Source organism: Phragmites australis, chromosome 1 (genome assembly GCF_958298935.1).
Source record: "Phragmites australis chromosome 1, lpPhrAust1.1, whole genome shotgun sequence".
In the NCBI taxonomy this organism is placed as follows: Eukaryota; Viridiplantae; Streptophyta; class Magnoliopsida; order Poales; family Poaceae; genus Phragmites; species Phragmites australis.
The window spans coordinates 49,350,996-49,370,299 of record NC_084921.1 but is presented as its reverse complement, the minus strand read 5'-3'; the positions used below and the strand labels follow the sequence as shown (position 1 = coordinate 49,370,299).

Genomic DNA, 19,304 nt, shown 5'->3' with positions numbered 1-19,304 from the left:
AACTGTTGCGATTGGTAGGGCCATAAACTGTAATGAATTCCTATCTGAGGTTGGTACCATCAAGTCTTCTTTGACTCAAACTAAGATTCCTCCACAATGACCATAGGCTGGGAGAACACTTCAAACAAAGTTCTCACTTCCAGTAATATCTTTAAGGTCTTTGACTATGAAGTCCTTCTTCACAGTCTCCTGGATACCTATGATATCCAATTTCTCTTGTGAAATATAATATTTTATATGTTTTCTCCTTACAGGCTTGCCTAACCCCTTGACATTCTATATTAGTATCCTCATTTGACCTTTTTCTTTGGTCTGGCTCTTCCCTTTTTGTGCATAGGGTCACTCCTTGTGGGCTCCATTACTTCTGAGATAGGGTTATCAATATCTCTAACAGAATTGTCTATGACCTCCATGGTCATATCCTGTTGAAGGACCTCCACCCTAGAGGCTTCCTTTTCAGCTTGTTTTTGCAGGAAGACTTTATAATTTGCCTCTGCAGTCTTCGGCCTAGCAATTTCCTCAACTTTAAAAGTGTCAATTTGGGTATCAATGTTATCCGCTACTAAATCTAACTCATGAATAACATTTGCAATATATTCCTTAGAAAAATTGTTTAGAATAGTAAACTGATTAGGTGAAAATAAAGTACCTGCAGTTGAGTTCTTTTGTTGAGCTCTGTCATGGCTTTAGCTTGAATGGGTATGCCATCTCTGGGAATTCTGGAGCTTGCCCTAGTGGCCACTGTTGTGCCCTTCTTCTTAGGAGTTCTGGTCTTATCTCTTTTGGGGATATCAACCCATCCTTAGGAGTTTTCCCCTTCCTTAGACAATCAACATGTTGACCTTCCTTAGATAGAGAAAAATTGTCAAAGTTTTCCTCTTCCTCCTTCAAAGGTTCATCTATCCACTGACCTTCAGGCTGCTCATCCGCAATAGGTGATAGAGGAGTGTGCCCCTTTTGGACAATACATCTAGGATCCATAGTACTGTTGTGTGGGGGGATAGCTTTGACCAAGAACTAGCGTAGATCAGGTAAGGCCCTTCCTGGTTGTGAGCAATCAACATGCCAGCAGGAGCAGGTATTTCCTGTGGAGGTTGGGTGAAGTTTTCCTCTTCCATCTTGTTCTGTTCCACTACCTTTCTTACTACAGTATGTATCTGCCCCCCCCATGGGGTAGTCTTTCTTTGAATCGTGCTAGAAGGGAGTAAATAGGAAACCAGAATTGGCCTCCATGGCAGGCAAGGTCACCAAAGCTTGTTCTTTTTTAGCAAGTAATGCTTCTTCTTGAGTAAGGTACCCTTTGTGTTCATCCTCCACCTCTATATCACTGAAGATTTTAAGCTCCCCAACTGTTGGATCAAAAGAGGCAATGAGAGTGATATCCTTGCAGCCCAAACAAGGGGTCACAACCCTAGTCACCTTCTTTCCTTTTTCCATAGTCTTACGGGTCCTTGTAGTCTATTTTTTGTCTTTGCCTCCCATGTCCTTGCTTGGCAAGTCACCATGACTAGCATCTTCATCAAATTCTGATAGGTCATCATCATCTGACCCCTTGTCTTCATCATCATCACCTGGTTTGCTAAGGGTGTCCCTAGTTGAAATCTTATCATTAAAACATTTCATGATGTATCTAATCAAATGCCCTTCTCCATTAAAAAAGATCTCAATGAAATTTCTAATCTTATGGGGTCTCTGCATAGCACCTTGACTCTGATTGGATCATTCTTGAGTAAGTTGAGTTCATCCACTACCAAAGGTTCAGCCACCAAGGAGGTTATTTCCTTTACTGCTTCAACATCTTTAGCAAATGAAGGAATTCCATAAATTTTGATCAATATGGACTTCAACACATCAGTAATATCTGGGTCCTTCATATATTTCCTGATTTTGACCTTCAAGTTATCTAAGGCTAGCTCAACAAAATTGAATCTTGTGAAAGTTGTTAGAGACTCCTTGTTTGGGAACACCACCATGAATTCATTTTCATCCAATTTCCTTACATTCCAGTCCCATTTGGGGTCGATAAGATGTTTGAGTTTAGCCTTAATCTTCTCGAATGTTGCCTCACCCGTGAGGACAGACAGCAAGCTAGAGGTTTGGAACATTTGTGCTTTCACCACAGTGATGTGCATATAATAGAAACCGAGATTTTGTGTAGTGAATCCATACATTTGGATCTTTCGACTTTTGCCAAAACCGGTTGCACAGTCCACCGCCATGTGGCCAGTTTGTTTACATTTGTAACACACTGGTTCATTTGTGCAATCTGCTTGATGATAGCCCTCTTGCTGGTAGCGAAAACACCTAATTTTCTCTACAGGGTTGGATGCTTTAGGTTGTTTACCTTTGAATCCTTGGCGTTGAGTCGCCCACTGGTGTTGGCCACTCTACTGCCATTCTGCATGTCTTCCTTCTTGTCGTCCCTCTTGTTTACCCCGTAGACCCATAATCCCCCCTTTCGATCTGTGATCCCCAGCAGTAGCCTCGACCTACATGGGCCAGATTGGGGTCTTGGTTCACAAAATCCACCTCCTCGGCCACCATGACCACGGAGGTGGGGTTCATCTCTCGCGTGGACGTGTGAACTTCCTTGCTCTCTTTTTGCACCAAAGCCTCGTTGCAGCTTCTGACATAGATCACACTCTCTGTGAAGGTCTCCTCCATGGAGATCTTCCTCCTCCCTTTGGAACTCCTCTGATTGTCTCTTCCCTAACAGCCTTCCTGGATTAAGATCATGATGGCGAGCCATGGAACATGTCTTCAGAGCTTGCGCGAAGGAGGCCAAAAGAGGTGGAGGGAGATCAACGAGCTTGACCGAATCTCCTCTCTCGTTGTGGGGAACCCTAACCCTAGGTTTCTGCTCGCTTTGTAGACCCAAATCTACGAGAGTAGCGTCGGTCGGGATGAGTGCGAGAAGATATTTGTGTGGGAGTACCCAAACACAGATTTTGTGTTGGGCTAAGTCGGGCCCCTGTTCATTTGGCCCCCAACATCTTGTATTGGGTTGGGAAAAATCTCCATTTTCTCGACAGCGATGGAGCTAACGAAGATGACCTTCCCATCGGCGATATCATCGGCCAAGCCTCCAGATCTAGAGCGCTTGGGATATTCGTTGTCGTGCTATCTCAAGTCGAGTTGTCCAAAACACAGATCTCTTCGGAGATTGGTGGAAGTTTGAATAGGTGATTTTGGATTACCTTTGCAAGATGATTTCGTTCCTCCTCAACCATCCATCGTGGTTTCGCCAGAGATATCGTCGAGCCTTCCCTGAACTTCTTAAGATTTTGACCTGGATTGGGCATAGGGAGTAGTTGTTTTGTTGAGCCTTGATTGACCTCCCAATTGGCGCAGCCGCTCCTTGCGATGGGGAGCCGCGTAGCATCACGTCAGATCCGGCCGCCAGAGATTCAAACGCCACCATTGGATGCACTTCTGAGGTGTCTCCAACCAACGCCAGCCTGCAGGTCTCCCCTTTTGAGCTCGCCATGCCCTCTCCATGGGGGCAGTGGCAAGATCCAGTCCCCCTCGAATGGAGGTTCACGGGTGCTAGGGTTGTCCGTTGTCCAAGGTTCCCCTTCACTCCGGATGGCAACGCGTAGGCTCGCTCTTCTATTGTGGTCGGCGACTGGCCCCATCGACGAGCCTCTCTTGGTCATCGCACTCTCTGCCCAAGGCAGCCTCAGTGAGCACTCACTCTTGTTGTTCTATGCCTCTTGCCTCCCCGAAGCAATATTCCACGAGGCATAAACCTGCATTTGCAGGCTTCTATCTGGCGAACTTGTTGAAGCTTGATGAAAAGACCACCGCCTCCGTGAACTTACTTTGCCTAATCACCTCCGCGCGAGCCTCTTTCCAGTGCTTTCTTTGAAGGAGTGGGCGCTTCGTCGGGACAACGCCCTCGCGATCCAAGCGGGGTGGCAATGATTAGGCGTAGAATTCGGGAAGGTTTTGCTCGCGCATGATGATTCGGTTCGAAAAGCGATCTTTGATCATCGTAAACCCCGTCATCACGCGAGATTAGGTGCCTCGTGATGCGAGCTCCACGAATATGCTTCACTCTATTCAACAGCGTAGCTAGGAATTTGAGGGAACTGGAGCGAAGTTTTAATTTGTAAAATAGGGATGCACCATAAAATTCACTGTTTGGCACGACCTGTGATGGTAGGAGACTTCAAATTCTCATGTTCACTCTTGCGGATTATAACTTTACTTGGACGAAGTCATGGTTATAAACTTAGTCAACACTAATTTCATTTTCTTATGAAGTTCGATAAAATCAAGAGTTTTGGATCTAAGAGACACATATTTAACATGGAAAAATCATCTAATGTGGAGGTAAAAAATATAAGAGACAAATTTGTATTACGATAACTCAGAGTATAAATACAGAGGTTGATATATCTTATATTTACTAATTGGAGGCTCTTTCGGTACCTCCATGTTAATCCTAGGAAAATCCTAGAAATTTCAAAAAAATAAAACATCCAACCTTTGAATCGATTAATTGACTAACTATAACCATGGATCAATAACCAGACGAAATAACATAGAAGATTAAAAAAATAAATTATAGAGTCCAACCTCAAGACTACTTCTTGCCTTACTTTTCCCTCCCTTTTTTGTTGTTGTAGATACCCTTTATCCAACAAGATTACGCTAGCAAACTCTAACTTAGTTACATTAGCAATCAACACACTTTTTCAAATCAATTAAAATATACCAATTAAATATACGTGTAATCAAACATTACAAAATTAAAACAACAGAACACAAACATATTATGGATTATCACATAAAAATAATATCAAAGAATTTATAATGTATTTCAAAAAAAAAATGAGATACGGTGATGACATTAAAAATAATAATAATTTCAAAAAATCCAGAAACAAATAAAAATCAATTTGCATAACACATAAAATGAAAATTATAAATTAGATCTATTCACAAATAATAAACATGACTCCAATATTTGAACAAAAATTACATTTATATTTTACATTTCAATATTTAAATATAAATAGCTGATGTATCTTAGTATACAAACATTATTAACACAAATATCTACAATTCAGCTGTAAGCTAAATTTTTAGCCTGTGCAGTCGCACGGTTTGATGCGCTAGTATTTATAAACCATGTCCAAAGCGTATCTATTTATGAGTATAGTTTTGAAGTATAATATATAACAAAATCAAAATTGACTAAGAGTCTAAGAAGGACATTTATATTTGATGAGGCTTGTGCTTCAGTTTAACAGTTCTTCAGAACGTGGGCTAGATTGGCTGATGCGTCAAAGAAGAAAGCAAGGGGAAAAACAGGCCATTACAAACCGGGGATCGGGAGCTAGCTTCCTCTAGCATTAGCAGCACGTACGAAGTATCTCTTGAAGAAGAACGCATGCATAAACATGTCTAAACTAGTCCTCTGACCAGGCAATTGATTCTGTGCAGACGGTGCGCAACAAGGTACCTTGGGTACATCCTGCCGGAGACCCGGGACAGCTCCCCAGGCTTGCCCCGGGGATGGCTCCGCCACTGGTTCCGTTGGTGCGCCGCCGTCGTGTGGGCGAGCATTCGTTTCCGCGGCGGCCGTGGCCGGTGTTTGTTGAACACGACGACAGCATCTTGTACGCCCGCTACACCGCGCTACGAAGCCTACGCTAACGTCTACTGCTAGTCTGCTATGCGCGGAGGCTTGGTTCGTGCCCGTGGCTGGAAAAGAAAAGAGTCGCGATTAAAGCTGCCGGGCCGGTTGCTTTCTCCAGAGCTTTGGGCAGCGGTTGCTGGTGATTCTCATGCAAATACTACGAATCACCCTTTCAGGCCAAAAAAAAATTGTTTTTCTCGTCTCCTGGGCCCTTCCCTCTGCCACTCTTCGCGAGCTTCGAGGCATTGCTGCTGCTGCTACTGCTCTCTATCTGAAACCTCAACCGTTCTTTTCAATCCGAGTAGGTGTAGTAATTTTCATGCCAGCCCATTTATCTGGAGTTAAATGCTTGGTTCTGGATGTTCGATCTCTCGGTGGCCTCGGATTCCTCTTGCCATGTCTTTCCTTCACGTCGCGAGAGGAACAAACGGCATGTTCGATGCAGGCATCCAGCTGTTCGATCATGATCCAATTTTACTCCTGCACGGTTGGATGTTGGCGAGGATTCAAGATGTGCCAAAATTTCAACAGAGACAACACGAGAGCATTCAGTTCCCCGCTGGGATGTGAGAAACAGCCGTGCTCCAACTTCCAAATGGGGTTACAGGCTTACAGCAGAGTACCAGCATCTAAAAAAATGCGTTTGCAATGAACACTTTTCCGTCAACAACGACCATTACATATGTCCGCTGAACCCTCATCCGTGAAAGCAGGACTTCACGTGTTAAATTTGTTCTTCTTTTGGGCAGTAACAACCTGCGTTGCTGCACCCAAGAAGTGTTAAAATCGTTCATTGCAAACAAAAAGTTTGTAGAGAGGTCTAGGGAGGACTGGCAGTGGCACACCCGCTCTACTGCAGGCTCCACTCCAGGCTGCGGCAACAGCAGCAGCCTCCAGCAATTTCCTTCCTTTATCAGTTCGGCAGCAGCAGCGCCAGGCCCAGGATTACACTACGCACACGTACTACCAAATCACTGAGGCCTACGCGTGGCCATGCCCCTATTCCGCCCCCCCCCCCCCTCCCCAGCCGCTCCTGCTCGCCTTGTCCTTGTACACGCCACCGAGCACGGCAAACCACACTACTACACCGGTCCGGGAAAAATCCAAAATTAGACAATATACACGATCATATTTATTAAAATAAATAACATGTCAACGTATTTATAATTTTAGCGTCCGTATTCGACATATCGTGTGCCGAATATGTCATATTCGACACACGGTGTGCCGAAAATAACATTGTAGCACCATATTCGACACACGGTGTATAAAAAATGGACCATTTTCGACACACCATACTCCAAGAATAAACAGTGTCGCGCATAACAATAGCAACAGTGAACAGTACCGCACATGAACAGTAACATCAGTGCGTTTGAATTTCGTTTTTCCCCTTCAAAACGGTGATCTTCTGTTACTCCAAAAATATTAAAATATTTTTTACGTGTTCTATAATACATGTGCAACCCATTTTAATTAGATTCACCAAAAATTCCTTTGTACATTTAAAACTAAAATTCTCAAAAAAGACTACTTTTATAACTTGTAATCATTTTTAGTGTCTCAAATAAATTCCCAAAAATCTAGAAAAATTCACTAATATTCTTCTTATGTGATGGAATAATTTTTAAAATTATTTTTAGCCCTAGTTTATATGATGAAAAAATAAGTTCCTTTGTAATGCTTCATTTATATGCATTTTTATCATTTCATGTAAATGAAGCATTACAAAGGAACTCACTTTTTCATCACATAAACTAGGGCTGAAAATAATTTTAGAAATTATTCCATCACATAATAAGAATATTATTGAATTTTCCTAGATTTTTTGGAATTTATTTGAGACACTAACAATTATTACAAGTTATAAAAGTAGTCTTTTTTGGAGAATTTTAGTTTTAAATATACAAAGGATTTTTCGGTGAATCCAATTAAAATAGTTTGCACATGGATTATGGAATATGTAAAAAAGTTTTACATTTTTTGAGTAATAGAAGACCACCGTTTTGAAAAAGAGTAAAAACAAAATTCAAACACACTGTTGTTACTGTTTATGCATGGTACTGTTCGTTTTTGGCGTATGATGTGCCGAAAATATCACTGTAGTCTATTTTGAGAACACTGTGTGTCGAATACGGTGCTACAATGCCATTTTTGACACACCGTGTGCCGAACATGGTGTTACAGTGCCATATTCGGCACACGGTGTGCCGAATATAGATGCTAAAATTATAAATACGCTGATATGTTGTCTATTTCAGTAAATACGGTCACGTATGTTGTCTAATTTTGGATTTTCGCCAAGCCGTTGCAGAACGCAACGTGAATACGTACCTGATACCACCTCGCTCTCACGCCAAAGAGTCACTTACTAGGGATCGGCGCCGCATGGTAGTAAGCGTTCGAGCACAAGCGAAAAAAGAACAGCGATGCGGTGAGCTTTACAGGCGAGATGAGATGCGGATCGCCTACAAATCGACCGAGCTCTAGTTTTGGCAAAGCGCCTCGTTTTCGTCAGGACCAAGAACGCGGATCTTTTCTTTGCCGCTTTGCATCGCAGGCTCGCAGTTCGTGTGGTGCCGAGGGAGATCGGTCCATGTCCATCGATCGATCGGATCCGTCCGTCCATGCCCGCCCGGCGCCCGCGGCACCGGCGTCGAGCTCGGGGGATCGGGAAAGCCGAGCGAATCCTTTGGCACGTTACAGCAATCATGAGCGCCCCCTGCATGCACTTTCTCGTGCTCGTCGTTCCTTCTCGTCCTTCCCTGTACGCTCCCTAGATTAGTTGGGTTTTCTTGGCACCTCAGTGCAGGCCTTGCAGTTGTTTGCAGCAGCGCTCTGATGCCGAGTTCTTGCGGCCCCTTTTGCGGGAAATGGCGAAGGGGAAAGGCACAGTGGAAAATGTGGCAATGAAAAGCGAATGAGGGGTGGTGAGAAAATCCCAATGCAACATTGCAACCCTGATCAAAGGAAACGGCTGCACTGTTCTTCCTCCCTCTTTTTTTTGGCTTCCGTTTGAATGCAGATGTTTAGGTCTAGTTTTGTAGGCAATCACAGCTTGATAGAGTACAACCGAGGTGACACAATTTCCCCTGCTCTATTTTTTTCTGCATGTCTGTGTTGTCTGACCTGTGCATGAACAGCACGGTAAGCAATTAAAAAAGCACCCTATTATCACATTCTGAAGTGAAATCGGTCTAGGCACGACGCTCAAAAGGGGTAGGGAAGCTGTTGTTGGCCTTTTGAGATTAAGCCATTATCTCGCCGAGAATGATGTGATCAAGTACAAAAATGAAGACGACATAATGTGAAATGTCATGGCTCGTGAGCTTGCCTGCAACCGTGTCCGCTTTTGTTTGCATATGCAGTATCTGAACTTCTGAGCAGAGACCTAGCAGCGGCCATTATCTAACTCCTCAATCAGCGTTAACCTAGGTGACTGTTTCACACGCCGCTATAAACGCACCTCGGAGTCCACTCAATTCTTTTCGAAAAGCTTAGCAACAGTGCCCATTATATTTTTCTAATCTCACTATCAGACAAGGGCTCCAAAGTATTAGAGAAAACAAAGCATCAGGTACACTTGGATTCAGGCAGTCACATCACACATGCGTGGCGACTATTCTGATCAATGCAAGAGGAAGAAAAAGTGAACAAAAGATGAGGAGGTGCCATGATTTATTATCATCCCTAAACTCGACAAGGCGACAACCCCGGTCTCATATCATGTGCCTGTAGTGCCATAATCAAAACTGATAAACCTCCTAGGTTCTGTAGATGATCAGATGCCATTGTTTAGCACTTCGGTAATTCTGGGTATTTCTTTTTGCCAGGCTAATAGGACAAATCTGCAGTAGAGGGACAGTGTTGTGTTTTATTCTTCTCCTTTGGCTGTTGCATGAGCATGGGGGAAGTTTACTGGTTAGGTCCTGCACTTTTGGCCCTAAGCATGTGGGAACAGGAGGGGTAAAGCGAAGGAACTGAAAAAAAATTGAGAGGATTGAAAGAGAAAGGCGTAGTTCACATCAACTTGTCAACAAAAGCTTCTTAGAGATGCTAATGCTTTTGAACTGCATGCTTTGACTGGATACGGTAAAAATGATCTAGTCGACGAGGCACCAGAATTTCACAGTGAATCTTGTATCCTTCAAGTGGTCTTGCTCAGCAGGGAGTTGAGTAGAACAGCTTATTCCTTGTAGCACACGGTAATCTTTACATCAGCAGATTTTTAAGTCTCACGTACCGGCGTCAAATCGCACCATGTTGATATAAGTGGCACATGTAGTTGCAACGAGCGAAAGCATAGCTGCAATGTAAGAAAAGTATAACGACATGCTTGTTCGTCACTGGTTTTCTCCACTAGAAGAGCAGTTTTTTTTTTGTGGCGCATGGCGGCCCGGACTGACGAATCGTTGGCCGTTTCTGCATGCAAAGTGACGTTTTTTACCACAAGTGTGCAGATTATGCCGATATAATCGCCTTTAGATCAGGCAAATCCAGATAGGACGGACAACATCTACATCTACATGATACAGAATGTGCGAGTGTATGTGAGCGAGAGAGCAAAAGTAACACCAAGCCACGAACCCCAAGAACGGCTGAGCTACAAAGCAAAAGGAACTAGAGAGAGAGGAATACCCAGCGACGAGAGGGAGAGAGAGAGACCTCGCCGGGGCCCGTGATTCGCCTTTAACTTTCACTTTCCTCTCTCCTCTTTCTTTCACCCTTTTAGCCTGTCCGATACGCCTCTAAAACGAGGCCTCGCACACCGGCAGCTACTCCCGCAGCAGCACGAGTGCAATGGTGCAACGGTACTAGCAGCACAGCGACGTCGGGGAGTGTGGGGGGTGGGGGTGACGGCCCGGGGGGCGATGACGCTACAGCTGGACCCGCCGGCGCCGCCCGCGCGGCGCTCGACGTCGACGATCTGCGACCTGCACCCGGGCGAGTCGTTCACTGGCTTCTGCGCCGCGTGCCTGCGCGAGCGCCTCGTGGGGCTCGAGGCGTCCGCCGCCGCGTCCGCCGCACCCGGACGCAAGTCCACCTCGGCCATCCGGTCCCTCTTCGCCAGGCCGTTCGGCGCAGGCGGCTCGTCCGCGTCCGGCGCGGCAGAGCCGCCGGATCTCCGGCGGTGCAAGTCATTCTCGTGCGGCCGCGGCGGGGACGCGCTCGCCGCTGCGGTGGCGGCGGGAACCGCCAGGGCGGATGAGCCTCAGCGACGTTCGTGTGACGTGCGGGGGCGCAGCAAGCTGTGGGCGCTGTTCCACCAGGACGACCGTGACCGCGTCCGCGACGGCACGGCATTTGGCGCGTTCCCGGCCTCATCCTCAACGGCCGAGGCTGCGCTTGCCGCCGATGTCCTGCCCCAGACGCAGCCACCATGCTTCCCAGACGATTTCTTGGAGGAGTACATCCCCGTCGTCATGGAGTCCGACGAGATAATCCCGGTGGTGGAGCCCGTCATTGCGATGGACACCTCCGGGGAGATGGAAGCCGAACTCAATGCGGCTCCAGAAGGTAAGGCCATAAAGGATCACATTGATCTCGTATCGTCGCAGTCCAAGAAGGCTTCACCCAAAGACCTGAAAGAGATCGCCGGGAGCTTCTGGGTCGCCGCCTCCGTGTTCAGCAAGAAGTGGCAGAAGTGGCGGCGCAAGCAGAAGCTCAAGAAGGAGGCTGCCGTGAGCAAGGCCGCGGCAGCGGCAATGCCTCCTCTGGAGAAGCCCTCCAAGCCATCATTCCTTCGGCGGCGTCGCCTCCGAGGTGAGGCCGGCTCGGAGCTCGCCGGTGGCCGGCGCTCGTGTGACACCGACCCACGTTTCTCCCTGGACGCCGCGCGCATGTCCGTTGACGACGCTGGCTTCTCGTGGGACGAGCCCCGAGCATCCTGGGACGGATACCTGTTTGGTGCCGGGGGTGGCATTGGCCTCGGCCGCGCGCCTCCGCCGCTCTCCCGCCTCCCTCCCATCCTGTCCGTCCTGGAGGACAACCCGGCCGACATCATCGAGCGCTCCGACGGCCAAATCCCCGTGGAAGACGACGGTGACCCCGACGAGCCGCCAGGTGGCTCCTTGCAGACTAGAGACTACTACTTCGACTCCTCCAGCAGGAGGCGCCGGAGCCTGGAGCGCTCAAGCTCCGTGCGCAGGCCATCCTTCGAAATCACCGACCAAAGACTAGCGCCCGCCGTGGCCAATGGGAAGGAGTCCCCCATCGGCGGCTCAGAATTCTACCATTTCCACCACGCGGAGGACTTGCTCGACCGCGGCTTCAGCTCCAACTCCCTCATCGAGGACATCTCGGCCAGCTTGGAGGCGGCCCTGTCCGGCCCCGCCAAGAAGCCGCGCGGGTGGCGCAAGGCGTGGAGCCTCTGGGGGCTCATCCACCGGCGAGCCGCCGGGCGCAGGAGCGGCGGCCCGTCCGACATCGCCGACCGTTCGTTCTCGGAGCCGTGGCCGGACCTGCGCGTCCGCGGGGCCAACCCCAAGATGCAGCGGTGCAACAACAACCAGAGCGCGCGCAGCTCGTTCAGCAGCAACAGCGGCGGCCTCGGCAGCTCCAGGCGCAGCTACGTGGACGCCAACGGCAACGTGAAGCGGAGGGATCAAGAGCACGTGCAGCTGGAGCGGAACCGCAGCGCGCGCTACTCGCCCGGGCGCGCCGCGGACAACGGAATGCTGCGGTTCTACCTGACGCCGATGCGGAGCGGCAGCGCGCGGCGCGGAGGCGGCCTGCCGAGCAAGGCCGGGCCCGGGCGGCCGCTGGCCACGCAGTCGTTCGCGCGCAGCGTGCTCCGGCTGTACTAAGCTATGCCATGCACGACGCCGGCAGTCAAGTTCCTGTGTTACTCTGGTCATAGCCATAAATCTTGTATTGTAAGATGTTACTAGTTTTTTTTTTCATGGATGTACTGCTAAATTTGGAGGGAAACACATTCTAAATTTGGTGTCCCAGCTCAACCCAGACGCACGGCGCAACACAATTCACATCCGCGTTAGACCGACCGACCAGCATCGCTATGTGTGATTGTGTCAAACCTCAAACGCGAAGGGGACCCGAGGAGCGTTTTTTATTTTTATATTTCGAAAATTATAAAAATATGCATCTTATAAAAATAGGTTATTATCGCCCATGGTCATTGTGCATCTAAACCGAGCAACAAGTTAAAAAAAAAAAAACATTCTATTACTTTTAAAATTCAAAATACTATTAAAAAATCGTAATTTTCTAAAAATAATTAGTGATGTAGAGGATACCAATATCTAGCTCTCAAAAACACATCCCCTATTGCCCTTGCAACAGCCAAAACCTAATTTTACAATTTTTAAAATGGATATCTATTTTTACAATCTTTTATTTTCGAAATAAAAAATAAAAAATCGAGACCCGAGCTTGACATGGACACGTCGTAGGAGCGGGCGGGCAAGCAGAGCAGGCTGTGCGGTCGTGCCTCATGTGGTGCCAGCACTGGTGGCGCGCTAGGCTCAAACCCGTCCACTACACGTGATTGGTCCTTAAAGGTGGTCGTGCTTGCCCCTGCCTCGGAAATCGTTAAAGGCGGCTCACATTCCTGTTGGCCTACGGCAAAAGAGCACCCCTCCAACCTCACCTGCCCATGGGGTTCACTCATGGCATGCTGTCGGTTGATATCCCTGAGATGAGCTCTCACCGCCCTCTGCCATTCTTCGCGGTTCCTTCCCGCGGTGTCCTCTGCAGCTGCTGCCTGGACTCTGGTCTGATCTAGCATCACACGGAGAGCTCTCTCACGTGTCTCGAACTCCTCTGCACTATAGCGAGCATCCTGGAACAGCTGATAGGTCTCATTGTGCATGTGCTCCAAAGCATGAAGGTATTGTGCTGTGATGGACACGGTGGCGTCGTCCTCCTCTTCCTCCTGTCCTGCATCCTCCATGGCGTTTAGACATGCACACCAAGCAGCTCGTTGGCTAGCGACAGCTGGAAAGTGCCTCATGGGAGTGTATGTAGGCCACCAACTGGTAGACCTCTCTGACACACCTCACGCACAGGTGCTAAAGTGCCTCGTAGGCCACCAACTGGTACGTATCAGGGTACCGTACTCCGGTGGTGCTAACGTGCCACGGTCGCCAGCTAGGGTGCCTTGGACAGTCGAAGATCTGCAAAAAACCTGGCACTTCTGGGATTCATTGTTGTCGTACTCACGCCCGATGTACTCTAGGCGTCAGGTGTACCCCAGACAGCAACAACCTTCCCACAACAACTTGAGAAAGCCTTTCACTCATAGATATCGTACTGTGTTTCAATCCTCATTTTCCATCTGCCGAGAAAAGGGAACAACTTAGAACCAGCATATCAAGTTTGCAAAGGTAACAAGACAGGAGGTAAGTACAGAAGAGTTTTTCTTCCGTTTGTTTTGAAAATAAACAGACACTAACTCGTCTATCCTAATATCACGTCCTACAGCCAAGCATGGCTCTGATACCACTCCTGTGAGACCCCTGTTACCGGGATCTCCTATGCCACCTGTATCAGTCCTTGGATTACGTAGCTGATGCGCACAGTATAATAGATGTGATATCACAGTCAAACTTTGTATGTAGATAGTAAGGTTATAGGTACAAAAGGCATACAAACCACACCAAATATTACAAGTCTGGCCTAGCGACCATCAAAACACACCACAGAAGCAAAAGCCCAAGCCACAAGCAGCGAGGATGCGAACGCGATTTCAGAGACTATTCTTCGTCCCCGGCTTCACCTGCTGCGAAGTCGGCATTGGGATCTTCATCTAAATGATAGCAAAAGTGAGTACGAAAGGTACTCAACAAGCCCTATACTACTTTAAGATGTTGATAAATGCATAAAGGGATTATTCAAGGATAAGCTTTACGGTTTAGATTTAAGCGTAAAGCAGTTTATGCAGATTGCCAATTGTATCAACTATGGTCGACTTCAAAACATTTTAAGTAGTTCAAAAATCCGCAACGAGCTGTATCTGGGGTTTCTCGGTCCTGTGAGAGGCTATACCTCACCTCGCAGTTCCTTTTATCACATCTGGTGTACCTCTAGTACCACACAGCTTCTGACTGAGTGAGCCAGGAACCTCATCACACGGACATCTAGTCCACACCCTCACTCATCAAGACTCACGCACCCGAAGTCTACTCAAGCGTGACCATACCTTTTCACGTCTATGACTGTGGATATGGCTATTCGAATAGATTTACACTCTGCAGAGGTTGTACAGCTTTACCCACGCGATATGCTCAGTCTTCATCCGTAGCTAGCGAAGGAGCGAATCATACCGAGACTCTCCAAACACCTTTCCTGCCGGGCTTTTTCACGAGACACGCCAAGTCCCAGAGCTGCATGTTCCGAAGGCCAGCATCCCTTTTTAAACCTAAGCCGATCCCTGAAACCTCCAAACAACGGGACAGATGGATCATTGGCTGCTCGTTGCTCTCAGCCTCCTAGTATGATGCCCAACTCAGTCCAGTGAAAGAAAAATCAAGTCCTGCCCATATAGGACACTTAGTTGCACGGGGTTGCAAAGCATGATGGCGCAAGACTCGATCCTTAAGCGGCTAGACTAGGCATCTTCATGGGCAATGAATACCATCATGTAACTCAAGCCCCCAAGAGCATCCTCCCCGGAGGATTATTCTACCTGCCCATGCCAAAACAGTTTTTACCAATTTTTACACATCACCTTCCATATCCCACATGACATCAAGAATTTCACAACCATCACAGAATTCACAACCATCAATGATTCATGGTATATGAGTTGCCATTGATAACAGTAAATCTTGTCTTCGAGGAGAGGTGTTTAAAAGCGACATCTCCAAGGAGACGTATTCAACCCTAAGCATGCTAGATATTATGGCATTGTCTGACATTAATATAGATAACGACAGGTAATCCTAGAGTGATATGTATTATGGATGATAATATTCAAGACATGGCACGTGTTTGATATGATTAACTATTACAAGTAGTTTTGTAAAAGCGTAATACATAGCACATGTGCCTCATGAAATCAAACAAAATTTTCCTGGTTGGATTGACATAAATAACCCATATCCCACCCAACCCAGTCCTTTTTTAGTGAATTTGGGAAATGGTACTGGATGAACAACTATTTTCCCTAAACTCATTGTTCCAATAAGATCAACCCAGGTGGATTCTAGGTACAAAACTTAGTTTTCATATTATGGGACTGAGTTTTTGGTTATCGAGGCTCTACAGAACTTCAAATATATTTTTTTGGCACTCTTTAAGTCATTTAAGTTCGGTTATTGAGAGTTAGTTGATTTTGTTTTAGCTACACAAGCTCCTCTTTCCTGTTATTAAGTATTTTTTAGTTATTAGGGCTCTGTAGAACTTCCAATATATTTTATTGGCACACTTTAGGTCATATATAGTTATTTCTAGGGCCATAGTTCAGTAATGTAGAGTTAGTTGATTCTATTTCAGCTGCACAAGGTCCTCTTTCCTGTTGTTGAACCAACTAGAAAGAAATCAAAAGTTTCGTTCACTTAGCTGGAGCAAAACATGTTGAATTATATTGGTTTGTTCTGGCACTTTGACCTGTGAATTGAAATTTTTGCAATTGAAGCCTCTTGTTTGCTATCTCCCTCTGATGGAGATATTGAATTAGCAAAGATTACCTTAACTGATGAATACACCTTGAATACATGCCCTTTATCATTTGTTTGGGCGGCAAACAGTTGAATGTTCTATAGAAATTTCTTCACCATAGCTGTTATGTCAGTTATTTATTTATATTTATTTTGGTTTTTATAGATTCTTGGAGATTCTTCTTCAATTTTGTGTTGTTGTGCTGGCGGTTGTTTTAATACTAACATTACCGATTATGTCTAAAGTTGACCGATTTATGTGTATCTGCAAAGCATGTCCCAGTGTTTCCAAGACACCAATCATGGGATCCCTACAAGCTTCTCGGTGTTGATCATGATGCATCTGAAGAAGAGATCAAAAGTGCAAGGGATTTTCTTCCAGAATACGTATGAAGAAAGTGAAGAGGCTATTGAAGATGCCTATGATAATATAAAAATGAAGAGCTACTCACATCATAAGAAATCCAAAATTAATCTTAAAAGCAAGTTGAAGAATCCCCATCATGGGTTAAGACACTGCTTGGATACTTTGAAGTGCCATCACTGGATATTATTTCAAGGAGATTTGTTTTTTTTTTTCATCGATGGGTGGAGCATTGCATCTTCTACTGAGATTGGTCCTATTTTCCAGGTATGTTTGGATTTATTTCAAATATTTCTTCATGCATTTTTAAGTATTTAAGTTGTTAAATTTATGGAGTTGTTCTTCCTAAATCATACAGGTTTACTTAAGTACCAAGACTGTTTGTTTGTGTAAGAGGTCATAAGTTTGTCATTAAGGGTGCAAGGGATATAGATGATGATGTCTTCATGATCGAACTAGAGTCATTGAAGTTAAGATTTTTTTTTTTGAAAGCACTATGTGTTTAACTTCTTATCCCTATGCAAGTTTCTTTACCACAGGTAAAAGCTTGTTTTTATTTTGCAAGAGTATTAAAATCCAATTATTCTTGGTACTTGGTTGCCACAACCATTAGTAGTATAAACAATACTAATGATTGTGCAAAAGATACAACAGAAATAGTATATGCCATGTTATTGTTTTTGTACTGATCTTTTCAGCATGAGTAGCGTAACAATTAGAATTTCACAACAGGTAAATGAATGGTGAACTATGTAAATCGTCCTGCACACCTGAAAACTTAAAGCTTGCTATGTTCTGCTAAGATCTTGACGATTATGGATCAACTTTTATCGTTCATTAACCTGAAGATCAAGGCTAGGATGCTGGAATTGGTTGATATTTACTATTTCGCTTTGTAGGATACATCAAGAGATAGTAGATGTTAACCAATTCAAGCATCTTACCAATTATAGATTCCTTTTTACATTCAGAAACTATAAACGTCAAGAGCCGACCCATAAGTATCAACTAAATATTTACAGCAAAATATTTTGCCTATAATCTCAAATATGGTATATCATCTAATATTGCATCGTTATAAAGGTTTGATGATTACAATTTCTTGCACAACAATTTTCTCTTATTTACATTTTACCTGCAACAAAAGTGTTCATGATTCTGATACTATTCTCCATCTGCTAGCACTTTGTTGTATTTATTTGTTTTTTACATACCTTTGTGCAATAATGCCCAAATTATTGTCTTCTTTTAGTATATCTGGATCTTTTAGAATATGAGTACAATGCATATTCTATATGCCGAAAACCATGATCCCTTATTTGAATCCATTTGCATATTCATGCAATTGATCACATCATTAATTCAGTTGTCAAGTCGAACTACATGTCAGCTGGTCTTCAGAGGGCTAAATGGTGCTGCTGCTAGAGTGGGTGCTCTGCACTCGTAGGTTTGTGATGGAAACATGTATGTATTTGGTTATTCTATTGCTGTTCATATTTTTTAGAAGAAAAACCATATTGTATTGAGCATAGAATATGTATAGTAAAATATATGTAGAGCACATAATAAATTGTAGAACCAAATTATTCATTACATGAGTTGTTTTTCTCCATACTGTAATTATGTGTTGAACGGTTCTAAAAAAATTATTAAAAATGTTTTGAACTGAGCAAGAAATGTAAGTTTTAGTCTACTTTAAAAGTCTGACAATATATAACATATCTTGGCCATTATTCCTTTTCACTTTTTATGGATCGGTATATTGTTGTGCTATGCAGTTTGGTATGCGCATGTTGCTGGATTGAAGGTTCTACCTCCATGTTCTCCTCAACATGCCTGAGCCTTGCTAAAAGCAGCAATCAAAATAATATAAGAGCTGTTTGACAGGGTTTGTGATTAATATTCTACTTAGTGGTTTCATATGGCTATGCTTGGTGACGGGCTATACGACGCGCTAACAATATGCTATTTTCCAGTGTTCTATTAAAAATGGTAACCATCGATCATGCCAGGAGATTCCGCGAGCATGCATCAGCCCACCACTGTTAGCCATAATTAAGTTGATTAAGCAATCAGCCATGACAAGGATCAAGCCATCAAGATGGTGGATCCTGCCGGAAGCTGGAGACAAATGGGCTACAGAAGCAATGCGCCATCAGTAAACCTGTCAGCAAACCCAACTTATCAAAGTGATGGCTAGATGGCCGGTAAAAACGTCCGCTCTGCTGCGCACCGGTCACCGAATCGCAGTGGAATCGCATGATGGCAGCGACAAGCACGAGGCCTAATCGTGCGCGTGCGTCAAATAAAGCGTGACGGCACGGCAGGCGTCGCTTCGCCGGGATCACATCGTCGCCACTGCTTCCCCTGCGCTCCGCCGTACCCGGTGTCTCTCGGTGCCGCAAGGAGGGCGAACATTTTGCGAGCCGACAGAACACGAGGCGCAGACGCATCGCCATTTAGCGTGGTACCGTGGTCTCCTCTGCGCCTACCACACACAGCCTCTCCCTCTTTTTGCATGGCAGCACGACACTGACGGCGGCCGGTCATCTCCATCGCCCGCTGCTGGACTGGAATGTGTCGCGTGTTTTTGACGGAGACATGTTGATCAGCTGAGACAGAGCGGCACGCACCATATTCGATCGTACAGGCTATCCAGACACGACCCTGCCGT

General features: G+C 45.5%; 1 protein-coding gene across 1 annotated transcript; it reads left to right on the top strand.

Annotated features, from left to right (window-relative positions):
- The first annotated feature begins 10,342 nt into the window (after nt 1-10,342).
- LOC133890466 (protein OCTOPUS-like) lies at nt 10,343-12,571 on the top strand. The gene has a single exon (XM_062330846.1). The coding sequence runs from the start codon at nt 10,519-10,521 to the stop codon at nt 12,451-12,453; it is 1,935 nt and encodes a 644-aa protein (XP_062186830.1). The 5' UTR covers nt 10,343-10,518; the 3' UTR covers nt 12,454-12,571.
- Nucleotides 12,572-19,304: the final 6,733 nt, after the last annotated feature.

Excerpts from the sequence above, each read along its gene's own strand:
- LOC133890466 (XM_062330846.1), top strand. The coding sequence starts at position 10,519 with ATGACGCTACAGCTGGACCCGCCGGCGCCGCCCGCGCGGCGCTCGACG.